Source organism: Canis lupus, chromosome 30, assembly GCF_003254725.2.
Source record: "Canis lupus dingo isolate Sandy chromosome 30, ASM325472v2, whole genome shotgun sequence".
In the NCBI taxonomy this organism is placed as follows: Eukaryota; Metazoa; Chordata; class Mammalia; order Carnivora; family Canidae; genus Canis; species Canis lupus.
Genome location: NC_064272.1, coordinates 19,370,881 through 19,390,193, shown reverse-complemented (window position 1 = coordinate 19,390,193; position 19,313 = coordinate 19,370,881). Strand labels below are relative to the sequence as shown.

Here is a 19,313-nt window from a genome sequence, read left to right as displayed (position 1 = left end):
AAAACCACAAATACTATATTTCTAGAGCCAAAAATTCAGATATTTTGGACGCAGATGCCCACTAAAATTTATGGTAGAAGTGGACTATTTTTATTTTTAAAAAATATATTTATAAATTAAAAATAAGAGCAATAACATTGTGGAAAATTAAGTAAATAGTTTTTGTGTTTTTTTTAAATGTTGGCCACTCAGAATCAAATCACTCGAATAAAGCAGTCTCTAGAAATTACTACCACACATCTGAGTAGGAAATATCCCATTCTTTCCAAAATAACTGGGTTATTCTAAAACCTAAAGGCAATGTTAACATTAGTGGACAAATAAAGAGGTCAGTAGGGGCTTCAAAAATTCAGAAACAAACCTAGGATTCTCATTTTCACTTAATGTAGTCTTTGAAGTTTGTCTTGACAACCAAAGAAAAGAAATTATTTCTCATTAAGAAATCATATACAAAAAAAAAAAAAAGAAATCATATACAGATGGCAACTGTGAGGATAAACATCCTTTCCTGGAACTATTTTTCCTGGAATTTACCACATGAATTCCAATATAAAGCAATATTACATCACATGGCAGAGTATACCTCCTACCAGTTTTCCAAAAGTTATGAAAAAATGCTCTTAAATATGGTAATTTGTTATATCAGCCATCCATAAAATCAAAGAATATGATATTGAGTCATAGCTCAGAAGCCATATCGTTGATTGACTGAGATAATGTAGTCAAAGACATTATATTCTGATGGTCTGAGAGTGCAGGGATAGAATTTGGAATAGTTTAGGTCAGTGGATAGTTAACATGCCCATTTAGGCTTTTTGTCTCAAATATCAAATATCTTAAATGAGTTTGGAGAGGTGCTGGACTACATTCAATTTGCAATCAAATTCCCTTAATAAGATTTTACAGTGAAGAAATTCTTCCTTGCTGATTAAAATAAGAGCCATAATTTTGTGAGTCAGGTACTGACCAAAGTCCTTACATAAGAAAAGACAGCACATTGGAACCCAGCCACAAACAGCCCGGGTGCGTACAAGTAGCATCCTAGTCTTCTGGAAAGAAGAGTGGATATTTCCTACTCAGATGTGTAGCAGTAATCTCTAGAGACTGCTAAGTCTTAGAGATCTGGAGCGCAAGTTCAAACTACTCCCCTGTATGTGTATTCTGTTTGATTTACACAGTACTTCATGGAAGAAGAAAAAGAACTCAATTGCCAACATGTAAAAACCAGATTTTGCAAAATAGTCTGGATTTCTGCCTCCTCATGAAAAATAGCAAGAAATGCTATTTATTTGAAAAAATATTTATTTTTCAATGACACCGAATTGTCATTTTAGTGTGACGATGTGAGGCTGGAGACAATAGCAGAGGGCTGGGAGAGACAACCTTTTCTGAGTGAGTGTGTGTCCTTTATGTCATCTCAGTACCCACAAAACCTGCTGTATTCAGTTTTCACCCTGTTCTTACGAGAACGGGATTTTTGACTTGCTCAATACTATGAAGAGGTAGATTTAGCTTGAAAAATTCTGTGTGTGTGAATCTGTAGAGTTAGGGAGGAAGGAAAGAAAGGAATCATCATTTAATGGGCATCTAAATTTCACCCAGTGAGCCATGGGCACCACACAAGTTGTTATACATACAAAAAGGAATGAGACACAGAGTACATCAAGTGTGTCCTTTGCTGAGGGCAATGGTCATGGCTGCCCTGAACCCACCAGAGTTTCAGAGGATCTGGAGGCACTGTACCCTACTTCTGTTTTCTGAATATCCTTAAAATTTCATTGTAAAATGTTCGTCTTGCTGATATCTCAAGGAATCTGTGAAAGATGCTAACAATGGGGATTCCTTTCAAGTGTGTCTGTCTTGGGAGACGTGGGGAGTCCTGCACTGATTGACTTGACCCCAGCCAAACTGCTGTACTTTGAGGTACAGCCCTTGGTGCAGGATCTGACAAAATAACAATTACACAAGATCACAAGAGCTGAGGGGTTTAATCAGAATGCAGTCTCATGGGGGAGCAGAGCAGGCTTCATGCCAGGGTGGGGCCAGTTCGTGAATGGTTTTGTATGACACACTGTAGGAAACTGTCAGGTTTCTGATTTTAGTATTTTTCAGTATGGTCGATGGCTCAAAGATTGAAGGAGCTAAAGCAGGAAGGCTAGTTGTCTGTGTGGGCTCCAGAGACGTCTTCTTCCCACCCTGCTGAAGCTGTTGTCTATCAGTTCCACTCTCTGGATAGTTAAATAGACTAAATGATTGCACAGGTTTACCATTAGCAATTAAATCTTTGTGTCTCATGGGTGTTGACAGCACCCATTGAAATGCAAGGGGTTAAAACTAAACCAATTATGGGCATCAATATTCAAATGCAAATTTTTACCATTCCCCGATTTTAGTAGCAGCCCAAAATTCTTTGGTCTTTGCACACATCATCTAATTTAATTCTGATAACAACTGTGTGAACTAGAACCACCATCTCCGTTTTACAGATGGGGAAACTGCGTTCAGTCTCCCTTCTAAGATAGATGACTTGTTTGCATAAATAAAGCAGCATGTAGGCTCAGGCTATACCTTTCAAATGTCAACATTTAAGGCTTTTTAAACTCTAGGTTGATTTTTTATGCCTTGTAATAAAGCTGTGTGAGGGGACATATAGGGTTACTATATTTCAAAACTAAGGTGTTTGTGTTAGTAATTAAAACTTTATTTGCAGAACAAGCCCAGTTTTATTTCAATGCAGAGCATGTAACAAATACTATTGATTATAGCCTAATACATAAAGTGTCAGTACCCAGATAATAAAGCATCTCCTTGGCATATTGTAGAAACTGGCCATGAATCACTTCCCCGTGAACATTAAAGATTAAGTTTACATTTACCCTTGGGGGTTCATGTTCACTTGGCAGTTTTCAAATATAGTTAGTAGTGATTCTCCTGTTGACTTTGGAACATATAGGTTGCTACTCACATAAAAGAAAATCTGAGCGTACCTAAGGGAACCTACGGAGGCCTCGGGGTGAGAGGGCCCACCTAGGTTAAGAGTTTGGAAATGTCCGGGGTGAATGGGAAGGACAGTCAGTAGGGGGGACTTCATGTTTTCTGCGGATCGATTGATCAGACTTGTGGAAAAGGGATTGAATCAGCTGTCATATAAAGAATGCATGGTGACCACCCCAACAGGATACAAGTATGAAGGAGTGAAATTTGAGAAGGGAAATTGTGGTGTCAGCATAATGAGAAGCAGTGAGGCAATGGAACAAGCTTTACAAGACTGCCGTCGATCCATATGCATTGCGAAGATCCTGATTCAGAGTGATGAAGAGACACAAAGAGCCAACATATATTATGCTAAGTTCCCCCCAGACATTTACTGGAGAAAAGTCCTTCTGATGTATCCAATTCTCAGTACTGGAAATACTGTAATTGAAGCTGTAAAGGTTCTTATAAAACATGGAGTTCAACCCAGCGTTATTATCCTACTCAGTCTGTTCTCTACTCCTCATGGTGCCAAATCAATCATTCAGGAGTTTCCTGAGATCACAATTTAAACTACTGTTGCGCCTACACATTTTGGGCAGAAATACTCTGGGACAGACTGAGTTACCAAAGGAAAATTACTTATCTTGTGTAATATTACATTTAATGTTTGAGTTTCTACTTGTTTTTTTAATTCACTTGAGGAATGGCAGAGAAAATTTTGCCTTGTAATTTTTGGGAGTGAGTATAGTAAAAAGGAAATATTTGAGGTTTATTTAATTTATTTGGTTATTTCTTTACTGTTGGTACCAAATTCAATAGGGAAGCACATACAACTCTTAGAAAATATTTTAATAGCATTCTTATGCAAGTTGATGATCCCTCAGGGCATTGAAACTATTTCCTAATATTTTTTTTAAGTAGGCTCCACACCCAGCATGGAGCCCACTGCAGGGGCTTGAACCCACAACCCTAAGATCAAGACCTGTGCTGAGATCAAGAGTTGGATATTTAATTGACCGAACCATCCAGGTGCCCCAAAACTGTTTCATAATTTTTCAGTCTTTCAGTTTGGACATCGTTTGCCACCACAGTAAAAGCCCAAATGAAAGTCCATTCTTTGGTCCACTATAGTTTACATTTTGTTTAGTTTCCTTTTGGTTCTAGGGAAATTCCATGTTATGGCTGTTGTCACCTTCTTCTACTCTTTACTTCCCAGTACTATACATGCTGGTTACTTGGAGAGGATGAAAAAGGAATGCTTCCTGGAATTTTACATTTCCATTAATATCCTCACTCTATTAGCAGACCCAGGTTATATGGTTAGCTCTTTAGTCAAGCCATTGTTTTTCATGGCTCAATTCCCATCCTGTGCATTGTTGGTAGATGCTTTGCCAATACAATGCAGTGAAGAAGATGGTGAGTATTTTCAACAACTGAAACTGTCAAGTTAATTTACATAGATAGATTGAACCAGAGATATCTGGATGCTGACAAAGGTGGGCTAAGTACTGTTAATGCCATCAGTGCCCTAGAAAGGAATTTGTGGGGTTTTTCTGAGGTATGGGGGAAAGAACAGTTTCTTGCTGAATTTTATGACCAATAAGTACACTAAACTGCTACATTTTTAATTTGGATATTTCATTCAATTTGGAAATGAGTTCTTTTGCATACTTGTCAACTGTAACTGTAATAATGTTAAAAGTACCATGATATTTTTTAAATCCTTAAGATTTATACATGTTTACATTTAGGCCTCTGAAAGGAAGACAAACTGTGATAGAAATCAGTGTTTGTGTTCTGAAACTTGCTTCGGAAATCCTGATCTTATTTTACATTGATATTAAACATTTAACAGTGAAAAAAGAAAAGAAAAAGAAAATCTATGACTCATTTCCTTATATTGCTTTTCAAAATACGTACGATCAAAGCATAACATATGTAAATTACATGCAAACATATGCACATATAAATTTATATATATGCATTATGTTTAATTTTCTGATGCTTAATTTTTAGCAGCCTGTCTAAATACATTCTAGGACAGTGTCCAATGGAAGTCTTCCTTGTACTGAAGTGAGGGCTTGATGTGTGAATTGTTTTCATCCTACCTAATACTGCCATCATGAATACCTTATGTCCTCCTATTCCCTCTCCATATACACTTTTCCATATCTAAGTACAGAAAAAAATAAACCGAATATATCCTATGGAAATTTTATGTTAATTTGTTTTATAGAAATTTTTTTAAAGATTAAATATTAAGAAATAGTTTCAATGCCCTGAGGGATCATCAACTTGCATAAGAATGCTATTAAAATATTTTCTAAGAGTTGTATGTGCTTCCCTATTGAATTTGGTACCAACAGTAAAGAAATAACCAAATAAATTAAATAAACCTCAAATATTTCCTTTTTACTATACTCACTTTACAAGGCAAAATTTTCTCTGCCATTCCTCAAGTGAATTAAAAAAACAAGTAGAAACTCAAACATTAAATGTAATATTACACAAGATAAGTAATTTTCCTTTGGTAACTCAGCCTGTCCCAAGATTTAATCTGTGTCATTTGCCCTATTTCTCTAATGTCTAGGTCAATGCTTGCCAACATTAGGCCATGAGTATTTGTTGAATGAATACATGAATTTAACTCAAAGACAGTCACCTACAGAATGATTATCATTGCCTCTGCATGAGCTTAGCCATGTGTAGAAGGCATCTCCTCATTTAGTTTTCACTTTGGTTGAATGATTTGCATTAGCAGTTCCACTTGTGGCTAAATTTTGAATTAAGCTTGGATTTTTAATTGTCACTTAAAATATCTTCAGAAGGATTACACTTGGATGTAAAACTGAAACAATACGGCCTTGGATTCAGAAGACTGCCTTTCACACGAAGAGATATGATTGAAGACTGTAGAAATAGGTAAATCTTTTATAAGACATCACCAAATTTTTAATCTGGAACTATCCTTATAACTGACTCATGCATTTTAAAGGACTAAGAAGCTTCCAGATGGCTTTCAAGAGGATCTGCTTAACACCTGGGATATGTCACTTAATTAAAGATATTTTTAAAATATAAAACTATGACATCAACATATAGAAAATACAAATGAAATTGATTATGTTAAAATTGATAAAGGAGTTAAAATTACAAGCAAGAATCACAAAACAGTTTATCAAATGACACTGTACAGAAAAACAACAGCCAAGAGTAAATCTGAAAAATTCTAGCCTCTGAACTACATTATTAGGATATTGGAAAAGAAAGGAAATTGTATTATATGAATAGTATGCCATTGCGAGACACAAAGTTAAGGTAGTTAATGTTTGAACGTCACAGAAAGAAAAAATAAAGTTTTCTGACACATTTGCTCTCAGAGTTGATTGGCACTATTTGGAAGGCATGTCTTACTTTTGTTCTTCTCTTGCTAAGTACCTCATTTTGTCCAAATGACACCCCTAAATGTGTATGTGAATATGTGTATATTTCCTTTATCCCAAGATACCATCAATTCCTAATGTAATATCAATTTTACAACCACTGTTAGGCTGAAGGGAATAATACATTAACTGACTACATTTAATAATAATAATAAGAAACTCCAATCACTATGGAAATTTTGTATTTGTAGTGAAATGATAAAAGATGTGATTCTCCAACAAGGAGAGCCCTACTTGCTACTGGAGATTGATGAGGTTCAGGAACATTTCCAGAAGAGCAATACCTGGAGCACAGCATGGATAGTGATAAAAGACCCAGGCTTTTCTTTATCCCAGTATCAGTCACTGGCCTCAGGTCACGTGGGATATGCAACTTTCTGGGCATCTCTAGTCAAGCTGTCTTCTCTGCTTAGGGCAGTTTCCAGAGAAAAGTCAAGAGTTTCTGGCAGAAGTTCTCTCTCTCTCTTCCACAGATTTTTTTTTTTAATGAAGTCAAATTTATCATTTTTATCTTTGATGAGTTGTGCTTTTAGAGTCAAGTCTAACAAAAACTGCCTAGCCCTAGATCCTGAGAAGTGTCTTGTTTTTTTTTTTTTAATATCAATATAAGCTTTTAAAAATAGAATCCTTCACTGTGAAAGAAAGATATCATACAAAGAAAGAGAAAAAGAGAGTATGTGTACCTACAAAAACATACCATCCTTGCTGGAAGACCAACTCGCTTCTACTGTATTGTTGAGTGTGAATCACCTTTACACACTTTGAAGACCACAAAGTCTACCTACTTTAAATGTTCTTTTTTTGGCAATTTATCATTACTATAAAGATAAACAAGTATACCAAAACAAAAAAAGTAAAGACATCTGAAACAACGCAAATTATAATCACTCACTCACATAATGATATCCTGGGGCAGGGGGGCACATGATAAATGAGATCATTACTCTTGTGAGAGCAAACTTGAGTACTCTGTGAGGAGGGGCTTAATTAAAGCTACAGAAACCATATTTCCTTATAAATGTCTAGGTGGCTCATTCTCTGTGCTTACATTGTACATTTGGTCTTATGAATGCAAATAAATGCCTCATAAGCCAATGCACAGATGGAATTCCTGACATATGGAATTCTTGTAATTTGAATGGGTGATTCAGAATATGACTAGGATGATATCAGTCTTGGCTCTATATTTAATATTGAGTTTTAGCCAATAGACACATGCTTCAATACTATTGTAGTAGACAACTCTCAGGATGCCTGTTGATGCTTCCTTTTCTTTATAGCCTGCCCATGACCTTTCAGAGAGCCTGTACCTACAGTGCAGATGCATGAGCTACTGGTCATGTAACCTTGTGACCCTGCTCATCTCTAATTGGACCAGGAGTGAGTAGAGACCTAGGACAAAATGAGATTTTCTGTCCCCAAAATTGGAGGCTGGGAATGTAGAAGCCCAATACAGTTTCTATTTGATATAAATCAGAATGATCACATAAAGACAGGGATGGGATGGCTATAGTAATTCAAAGCATAGGAGGCTCAACTGTAGAGAGAAAGAAGAATGATCACGTGTGCAGAAAGGAACAGACCATATGTCCTGTAAAGAGGAAAGCAAACCTTGTACTTGTGTGTGTTTCAGTGAATCCCCCACTGTGGTTAAATACTCATGACTTCTTCCAATTCTTCTATTACCTAAGACAATTTGGTAATTAAATATTATTTTACACTTTAAATATATCATAATCAAAAAGTCCTCTACTCTTTGTACTAGATCCCAAAGACAATGGGGATTTGTTATGTGCCAATAGTATCTTTGAGTTATATATGCTTATAATATAGGTTGCCTTGACAGAAGCTAAATGACCAACTCCTGGGAAGTAGCTCTACATATAGAGTTGTGTGATATTTGAATGAAATGCTCTATAATCTGACTACAAATGATTATTAATGTTCTTAGAACAGAAATTGACATAGAATTTCTAAGCTATGAAGTGAAACAGTGACTAGACGAAATAGGAATATTTTGCCTCAAAAGATTTTATCCTTTTAACATTTCATGTTAGCATGAGGGACATGATTAGTGAGCGCCCTAGTGAAAAGGGGAAAAACTGTTGGAATTATTCCAGAAGCCAGAGCAAGGACCATTGCTAGACATATTAGGGAGGTTTGTGTACAGTACTTTAGGAAAAATATTCACACTTAGACCTGTTGAATGATGAACCAGTCTGCCTCATTGTGTAATGAGCTCCCTCTTATTGCTGTTCAAATAGTGGCAATCAAGAAGTCTGAGTCACTGTTTTGAGTATGAAGTTGGTTAGAAAACCCCTATTTTCAAAAAAAAAACAAAAACAAAAACAAAAAACCCTATTTTCTACTCTATAGAAATTGACTTCCTTTGGAACATCTTATGAATCTGCAAAAACAAAAGTTTACCTGCTTAAGAGGTAACCTCCTTTAAAGCCACTGCTCTTGGTCTCAGGGTGTCAGCACCCCCAAAAAATAAGTAAATAAATAAAGTTGCAAAAAAAATAATAAGGTTGCTGTTTCCAAATGCATATATGTGTGTGATTCATATATATGTGATTCAAATGTTAAATGTTAAAAATGTCTTTTACATTTAATGTAAATAAGACCACCTATTTTAAAAAATCAGGTATCTATTATTATTATATTTCTAACATTTAGAAATATAAGGAGAGTTTACTTAAAATAAACTTAGGAGAAAAAAGTGTCTAAAATCAAAGCTTGATTTGGAACATTCTAAATAATCGATAGTTTTTTGTTTGTGTTTTTTTCTGTTAAAGGCAACCAAGAAAAAATAAATAAATAAAGGCAACTAAGTTTGCTATGTTCAGGATAATGAGCAATTGATATTGAAGGTAAAACTTGATAGAATGGAGGAGTATTGAAGTTAAAGAGATTCCTAATAAAGCTTAGATGTAGGGAAGCCCAAGTGGCTCAGTGGTTTGGCGCCACCTTCAGCCCAGGGTGTGATCCTGGAGACCCGGGATTGAGTCCCACATGTGGCTCCCTGCATGGAGCCTGCTTCCCCTTCTGCCTGTGTCTCTGCCTCTCTCTCTGTGTGTGTCTCTCATGAATAAATAAATAAGATCTTTAAAAAAAAAAAAAAAAAGCTCAGAAGTAATTCAGTTTTTAAAATCTATTTATAAAATAGAAATCTGGCCCAATAATCTAAAATTATGTATTAAAATTTAGCTATTATTTTCACTTAAATATTAATAGTATATGTTAGATATTTAATTGGTTTTTTTAAATGTTTTAATATTACAATTTTATTTATATAATTTTCAGGGTGTCTGTTCCTGTAACAATCCACTTAAATACATACAAACGTTTATATTCTATATTTGATTCTAATCATAAATTCTCAACTTTGGTATATTCAGAAGTGGAATGTGAGATATTATTTGTAATTTATAAGACAGATTGTATAAACTGCTAAACAAGAAAATCGTTGTTATGTCTCCAGGCCATGCCACATACTAGGTATGCTACAGAGACTGTTTGACCACTTTAAGAGAATGTATTCCCTTTGAAAAGAGGTTTTGTTTTTTGTTTTTTTCCTTAGGAGGGAATTGGGGAGAGTGGGCAGGTTGGAATTTTTCGAGACTGAATCCATCAGTTGACTGACAGCACCTACATATTCTTCCCCCCAAATATATTGTATGAACTGCATATTACACAATCCAGGCAGTCTCAGAAAATCTATACTCATTTCTCCATTCCAAATGTGAAGGTCCCCCTTAAACCTCGAAGACTCCTGGAAGGATTTACAGGGAAAATATAACGAGACTGATTTTCTAACACGTGTTGGACACACAGCTCACATAAACCTTCGGGTAGCCCTCCATAGATTTATATGAGGTGGTGCAGGAGAATTCTCCTAGCCATTCAGTGCAACTCTCCTGCTTCTGAGTTATGTCAGGTACATAGGAATCACTCCCAGACATTCTCCAGGGACTACAGCCTTGCCTTTAAATCCTCAATTTGACACTTTTCTGCATGGTTATTAGAGCTTTAAAGAAATGTATCAGAACTCTCAGCTAGCTTAGGGAAAGCGATTTTCCCCTAAACTATCACCTCCACAAGACAGTACTGGTGCAGATGTGTTAGGAACCTATTTCTCCCTTGTGTTGAGGGAACATTTTATGAACATTACTTTCATAATACATGAGAATCTTAGAAGTGAAAAAAAAGAGTGTTAATAATTTCTTTGTAAAGTAATTCAAAGTGTTTTTGTTTTAGTTTGTTTTCAAAAGTTTGGCTTGGGGATAACATTTTCTTCTGATTTTCCTTCCTTTCTTCTTTTCTCTTGGTTTATTCTTAGTTTCTTTCATGTTCTCCTCATCTTCAACCTGTTCCTTAAATATTGTTCCCTGGGTGAGCTCATCCATGCTGGTGACTCCCCAGCACAGTGGCTGTATGTCCCCAACTACATCATCTCCAGACCAGACTGTTCTGCTTCTCAGACAGTAGGATATCTTAGACTGCAGCTCCTACCAGCACTTCAAACTAAACATCAGTTTTATGCCTTATATCCCTCCCTTGCTTCCCAGTTGTAAATTTTGTTGGTTCCCAGTCTTGGCAGACAATGCTGATCTGTTCCTTTTCTTTATGTCCGGGATGCAGTCGGTTGCCCAAATCTGTCAATTCTGCCTCTTTGGTAAATTACAAATGAATCAACCTTTGTCCATCACAAACAGGATATTATAGTGGTTCAAAGCACTTGCTATGAACCAACAGTTCAGTGGATTTTAATCCCAGTTTTGCCACGTACTACTTGCATAAACAAACCACTAATTAATTTAAGAGCCTCAGCTTTATTTTGTTTGTTTGTTTTGCCCTCTGAAACCAGAAATAACAATAGCTATCCATCAGTGTTGTTGCAAGTAATAAATGTGATAATGCAGTTTGCATGCTCAGCACAGAGTCTGGCCTATAACATATACTCAATAAGATCCTTATCTTTCCACATAATCCATAGCAGGTTATCTCTTCTTAGCTAACTGCTGAGCTTCTAATCGCCCTTCTTTCTTCCTATCTTACCTACTCCAATGCATCCATTCTCTGCATTGCAGTGAGGGTTATCTTTCTAAAATATAAGCCTAGGCAGGTCATTCCTTCTCTTAAGACCCTTGATTTACTCCCTGGGTTTCCCAAGATAAATGTCAAACTTCTTTATGGAGAGTAAGGAAATAATCCTTTCTTCATACAGTGCCAGGGATTGTAGATTAGTACAGCCTCACAGAGAACAATTTGGCAAAATCTACCAACATGTTAAGGGATGATACCCTTGACTCCAAAATTCTATTTCTTGGAGTTTAGATAAGTGCACAAGTTTGAAATTACTTAGGTACAAGTTTATTCTTTATGGAATTGCTTTTAAGAGTCAACAATTGGATAAAAGCTAATTGTATACCAGTGGATGAATGGTAAAATAAATCATGGTATATGTATATACCATATACTATATGCAGTGTTTACAGAGGGTAAGATGTGGTGCAATCACTAAAATAATACCATGCCAAAAATGCAAGTTATAGAACTATGCATATAATATAGCTTATTGTTAATTTCTTGGGACAGGGCATTAGGAATATATGTTCAAATATTATCGTATAGGCATTTAATATTTTTGAAAGTGTTAATGGTGGTTTTTTAGCAGAAAGAGAAATGGGCAACTGGAGAAAGGATGGAAGGAGAGCTTTTAATTATATATCCTTTCTACACACCTCATTCAATGCACATGTGTTCAAAATATAAATTATAAGAAAGAGAAACAGATGTCCTTCATGACAAGCTCCTTCCAACTTCTGCAAATGGATCTCTTGTCTTGGCCTCTTGTTTTTTAAATCAGCTATCTCGGGTCCCCGGAGCTCTCCTTCTCAGACAATTCTATTGCTGGGAACACTTTCCCCCATCCTCCCTCCATTGTGCCCAGATGAGGCCTGTGAAGCTTCTCTGCCACCTTTTCGCAAAACCTTTTCTGGGCTTTTAAGATTGAATCAGTTGCTTTTTTCCCTATACACTCCAAAGCACCCACACTTATTATTTGGACTTGGGAAATTATCTTGTAGACCACTGATTATCTGTTAGAATTATCTGGAGTACATGTTAAAAAGGTATATATCTGAGCCCAGCTAGATCTGTTAATTCAGAATCTGTGCTTGTGCACAGAATTTTCATTTTTCTTAAGTTCCTGGCTGGTTTTTCTTTGCAGTAAGCTTTCCATTGTACTTGCCTGTTTTCCAGTCTTGTCTCTTTCCACTAGGTTGTCAGCAGGACTTATCCTCATTTCATGCATGTAGCAATGTGACTAAAAAATAGGGGTGTTCAGTAAATGTTGAAGGAATGAATGCCAACCTCCTGAATAAGACTTTGGCTAGACTAGTAAAAATAATTCCTACAATACTGAATGTGGATGCTGATGGTGAGAGCAGCCAAGTGGCTTATCTAAGGCCATGTACACTGTGTGGTTGATCTGGAGATAATTTCTTTAATGTTCAATTTTAAATTTCTACCTATTTGATCTTAGGAAAGGAAGCAAAGGAAATAATATATAGCATGCCTACCAAGTAATTTACATGGTATTTTTAGACATACTTTGAGGTATGAGAGCATAGCACACAACTAGAAATTTTAGATAAGCATTTGGACAGATTTAAACATTTTTAAGGGTGCCTCAGTGACTCAATTGGTTAAGTGTCTGCCTATAGCTCAGGTCATGGTCCCAGGATCCCAGGGTCCTGGGATCAAGCCCCACATAGGGCTCTCTGGTCAGTGGGGAGCCTACTTCTCCCTCTGCCACTCACACTGCTTGTACTCTCTCCCTCAAATAAATAATATCTTCTTTAAAAAAATTAAACATTTTTCACAGGGACAGACCACAGGCTCTCCCAAGGAGCTCCGCCCTGCTGGTATCAAAAGGGCAGCAGAGGACTTTGAATAAATATGAAAACTTCCAAAAATAAAAAATAAATAAAGGTAAAAATAAAAAAATTAAAAAATTAAACATTTTTAAATGTATAAATTTAAGTTATAAGCAAAACCTTATATCTTTAATAGTATGTACCCCTAATAATATTTATAGAATATATTTTTATAACCTTAATAGTATATAATTACTCCATGTGAATTTAACTTCAAAGAAATCAATTATCATATTGGGCAATTCTAGCCATAGTAAGGTGATAGCCATTAGACCTCTTGTTTATTAAATTCTGTTGCAGATAAAGGTGCCAGAAATAAATTAATGATGGCTGTAACAGCTGGGCTTTCTTGGTTATAAGAAAAATACCTTGACATATTTTTTGACTCTGTGATTGGTCTACATTTCAAGGGTATAAATTAATCTTCAGAAGATCCTAAAGAATATCTTCCCTGGACACTTCACTTATACATCAAGTTGGCCATGTTAGCAATCTAATCACAAACCTGTAATTCAGTGGACAACAATTTCTTATTGTGAACAGCATAGCAGCTTTTACTATCATTTAGGTCAGCCCAAGATTGCTGATGCACCGTATGTTTCAGGCCAGGGATGATGGATGGCGAGCTCTGATGCCCATCCCTAAGTGATTGGAAAGATGGAAGACACACAGTTCACTTAAGCTTGCTTACTATTACATCAAGTAATCAGTGTGATAGGCAAGCCTGTGCTCTTTATGTCATCCAACCAACTTTCTGCAGGAGCAGTATTTCACATTTAAAAAAAAAATCTTAAGAATTGTATTCCAGCTAACATTCTTATTACTAGATCAAACAGCTTCTCCTCAGATGTGGGTGTTAATGAATATTTTCAAAATGCCTTTGTTACAACACACATATATTGCTTTTCTTTATCTTACAGCTCAGAGTACATGTGCCACTGAAGTTATAAGTAAAAGATGCATATTTGTTTTTCTTAAGTTTTACTCAAGCCAGGAAGAGAAAGAGGCTGTTAAAATAGTTTCACACTTTCTATGCCAGCCTGATTTCCAATTTAATAAATTAGTCATGTTAGCTTTTAATCATAAAGTTGCAAAGATTTGTCTTTGCTGAGACTGATTGACAAAAATACTGTTTTCTGAATCTCATCTGACCAATATCCAACACAAATAATTAGGGGCATCTTCCTAGCTACTATTCTGTTTTGTGGGAAATTTCTTTTCAAAAGTGATACAGAAAAACCAAGTGAATATCTTAAATTGTCAATTTTGCACTAAGGGCATAAATCACTGAGGTAAACTCAACAATATTCCTCTGCTTTTATTGTTTGAGACACTGTAATTTATAACTTCAAGCAAAATGTTTCATGGAATAATTAGATGTATCTTGATACGATTTAAGTCACTTAGGAAGCACAAGGCATAGAAGACCTTAAAATTGTTCATAATTGCTCATTTATTTTCTAAACAATGTCATAATGTAAGTTTCTTTGACTTCTAGAGTACTAGTATTGCCTGCCATCCCACACCATGTCTAATTTTAGCTTTGAGGAGGAACGAATGCTGAAGTCCATTTATCTCTTGCGAAGGATTTGCAACAAGGGATAGGAAATCACTTCTTACTTGAAGCTTTAGTTTATTATCAATTCTAATTAGCATAGTTTCTATATCATCATTTTTCTTTCCTATTTATGTTTATATGTACACTATTTACATAAATGACTTGAAGATGCTCATAAGAAAGATGGGTAATATAATAACATCCATTACAATTAATCCAGCACTGTGATTGTTAAAGCATAGACCAGTAGCATCAGCATCACCTGGGATCTCCTTAGAAATAAAAATTCTTGGGGCCCTTCTAAGACCTACTGAATCAGTGACATACGTTTTAACAAAGCCCCCAGTTGATTCTAATTCATGCTAAAATTTGAGGTCCACGTATTATTCTAGAGCCTAAACCAAAGCTAGGAACTAAAGAATGAGTAGAATGTGTGTATGTGTCTGTGTGTGTGTGTGTGTGTGTGTGTGTGTGTGTCTTGTTTGTGTCTGTGTCTCAGGAACAGAGGTGGCAATTAAGAGAAAATTATTGCACAGGTGAAAAGAAGCTATAAGGACCATATACACAAAGATTTAAGAGTGTAAGCTTGTAGTCAGACACAAGTGCTTTTGATTCCTGGATGTTTTGCTACTAAAGAGCTATCTGACCTTGATCAATCTATTCAATCCTTCCTTGTCTCAGTTTGCTTATATATAAAACAGGAAAAAATAATATTCCTCTGACAGTTAAATAAAAAAATATACAAGAAAAAGTTTAGTTCAGTGACTAGCATGAGATACATGTACATTACTTTTTAACTCACTCTTTGTTGCTCTTAATAAAAAATTATAATTAATATTATAATTTACTCCACTTAGGAACAAATGTAGGTGGAATCTGAGGGCATTGTGCTAAATGAAATCAGCCAGAGAGAGAAAGACAAATACTGTATGATATCACATATATGTGAAGTCTTAAAAAAATTAAACTTGAAGTTTGCTAAGAGAGTAGAACTGAAATGTTCTCACAAAAAAAAAAAAAAAAGAAAGAAAGAAAGAAAAAAAGGAAAAATAACTATGTGAGGTCATGGATATGTTAATCACTAGGTTGAGGGGTCCTTTCTCAATGCATACATATATCAAACCACCACAGCATACACTTTTAAATATCTTTCTTTTGTACCTGTCAGTTATACCTCAATAAAGCTGTAATTATATATATATATATATGTATTATAATTTACTTAAAAGATTCATATGACTATTTGAGCTTCCTAGCAGCTGCTATAAAAAGACAAACACAACAGGTTACATAGCTCTGATAGGAATGGTAGTGACTAGCTCCAGTTACTCATGTGAATTACCTGGGAGAGTAAAAAAAACAAAACAAACAAACAAAAAAAAACAGTGGTTAGACCCAACGGTCAGAAATTCTGATTGCTGTACTATAGAGCACTTGCATGTCAATTTTTTAAAAATATTTTATTTATTTATTTGAGAAAGAAAGAGCATGTGCAAGTGTGGGGGGGGCGGTGGCGGGGAAGCAGAGGGAGAGAGAGAATCCCAAGCACATTACACACTGAGCACGGAGCCAACACAGAGCTCCATCTCATGACCCTGAGATCATGACCTGAGCTGAAACCAGGAGTCAGTTGCCTAATGGCCTGAGCCACCCAGGCACCCCTGACATCTCAATTTTTGAAGAGGTCCTCAGATGAACCTAAAATATAAGCAAGAGTGTGCATTACTTAGTGCCTTAAAGCAGGGCTTTTTTTTTTTTTTAAGATTTTATTTATTTATTTATTTATTTATTCATTCATTCATTCATTCATTCACGAGAGATACGGAGAGAGAGGCAGAGACACAGGCAGAGGGAGAAGCAGGCTCCATGCCGGGAGCCCGACGTGGGAATCCATCCTGGGACTCTAGGATCGTGCCCTGGGCCAAAGGCAGGCGCCAAACCGCTGAGCCACCCAGGGATCCTAAAGCAGGGCTTTTTAAACCTGATTAGTTCTATGAATCACCTAGGAAATTTGTTAAAATGCAGAGTTCTTACTTGCGTGTGGTGAGGTCTTAGTCTAAGAATCCAGTAGGTACAGTTACTTTGATTAACAAGAAATTGAGGTATTAGGAAATATGTAAATTCCTAGAAAGAAGCAAACCATCTTCCCCCTTTCATCTATGAGAGTAAATAGAGCCAGAATGAAGCAATACATGTGCTTGTTTTATGTAGAGGAATATTCTCATTGCCAAAGGCCTTAAACAAAACAACACTGATATACTTTGACTATTTTTTAAGCCTAATTTATTTATTTTAGACAAAGGGTGTGTGCCCACAGGGGATAGAGCTGAGGGATAGAGAGAGAGAGAGAGAGAGAGAGAGAGAGAGAGAGTCTTAAGCAGACTGTGCTGAGCAAGGATCCCAACTCAGGGCTCAATCTCACAATCCTGAGATCACGACCCAAGCAGAAACCAAGAGTTGGACGCTTAACCAACTGTACCACCCAGATGCCCCTGACTTTATTTTTCATAACTACTTTGCTTTATATTTTTACATTTGGGATATGAGTTTGGGTTCTGAATAGATTAATAGCTTTTAATGTCTTTGTTTCCTTTCTCAAGAAATTTAAAACTAGAATAACAATTCCTGATATTTTCGGGGGGAAGGAAGCAGAAGTCTAATATTAGGTTTGGGTTACACACTTAAATTTTAGAAATAAATATATCCTCATCAGAACTAATTTCAGATAAAGCCCTTTTTGTTTAATGTAGTATATCAATTTATTAATTTATGAAAGATAGAAATCTAAGTGTTCTGAATGATGCAATTTATGATACTCAAAAAGTCTAAATGTCAATAAAATGCTTGGCCTTAAAATGTCAATAAAAGAGTAGAATTTGAAGATTTCTTATCTTCTAATCTCACACAAAGGGTTTGGTAAGATCATCTTAATGTGAGCTCTGTTTGGAAACAATGTATAAAAAGATAGTGTGGAAGACTAGAATCTTCAAAAATTATTCTAAAGCAAATCTTTCCTTTCTCCTTATTTATTCCCCCTCTCTCTCTTTGGAGGACAGGTACATAAGAATGAATTTAAGAGAATGGAAAGTGGTTATTTTGAGATTAATACATTTGGTTAATAAGAATCAAGCTAACAGTGGTCAATGCATTTTACTATTTCCTGTTAAACTTCATAGCAAAACAAATTTCAGGTTTTGAAACTTACTAAAAGCAGCCGAAAAGTTGCTGGCCTTTTCTTAAACATCACTCAGAAAGGTGTCCTTGCAGTGTGTAAAACTCGTTCACTATTTTTAAAGCACAAAATTAAAATAAGAATAAATACAGCCTCCTGACTTCCCCCTGATTTGGGACGGGGTGGGGAGGGAGGGGCGGGGATACCACCTTGCATATTAAGGTCATGCCACTGAGCATCCTTGCTTGGACTCATTGGAGTTACAACGTGAGCAGGAAGAAAGATGTAGATCAGCATGGGAAACCTGCCATCACACACAGTGGCAAGGACAAGTAAAGAGGCTGAGCTTTTAACCTGTGCAGTCTTCTGTCCTTTATAGTAAACCTTTAAAAAAACAATGTGAAGATGGCAGGCCCTTATGTTAAACACAATGGCTGGTTGGTCAAGTCAACCGTGTGCATCAGAAAGTAGCAGAATATGGAGCAAGGCGCAACCTCAATCTGGGCCGTAATAAAGTAGCTGTTCATCTGTGGTCAGAGAGCGCCATGAAAGACCTTGAGTTCCTTCACTTTATTTTGCAGAAAGCCATCGGACAGCTTTGCATCATCTAGCTCTATCAATCAAGGACCTCAACCGCTGCTCGCTGCTGAAAGCTTTCCTGTTTGGCTCTGTTTTTTCACAGACAGCTCAATAACTTGTCTGTGGAGCTGTGATAAATGTGCCATGTGCTTCTAAACTGTCTCTTTAACACTGGACTGCATTTCAACCTGTAATGCTTGTGACTAATTGCTTGTATCAAAGGCTTTTTATTTATTTGTAATGATTATCCAATAGGCTTATCATTTATGTTTCTCACTCCTCTTCATGAAGTGATTTTATTTTAAAGTTGCATACAGCAGACTGTCAGCTAACTTCTAATGTAGCAGCTTTTGCTCAATGAATAAGCTGTCAAGTTAAGAGAACATAATTGGCAAACCCCAGTATATAACCAGAGCAAGTGCAAACTCCTAATGATTTTTCTTTCTCTTTTTGTGATCGCTGTACATCAGCCATAGTTTTAAACACCAACTTTATGGCCACCTACTGTGGCTGTCAGAACGGAAATTTCCTAGTGGTTTTGTCCTCTTGTGTAAGAACAGTAGTCAGGATCACAAAACCTTCTTATTTGGGCACAATTGCCAGTTTCTGCTAAGGAGGCCCAGAATAGAGCTATTATAGTA

The 19,313-nt window shown here is 36.1% G+C and overlaps 2 protein-coding genes across 6 annotated transcripts in view; both read left to right on the top strand.

The window, feature by feature from the left end:
• The window catches only part of WDR72 (WD repeat domain 72), a 220,806-nt gene that overhangs the window by 158,326 nt on the left and 43,167 nt on the right, over positions 1 to 19,313 (top strand). The window lies entirely within an intron of this gene.
• LOC112675907 (uracil phosphoribosyltransferase homolog) lies at positions 3,080 to 3,545 on the top strand. The gene has a single exon (XM_025472744.3). The coding sequence runs from the start codon at positions 3,090 to 3,092 to the stop codon at positions 3,543 to 3,545; it is 456 nt and encodes a 151-aa protein (XP_025328529.2). The 5' UTR covers positions 3,080 to 3,089.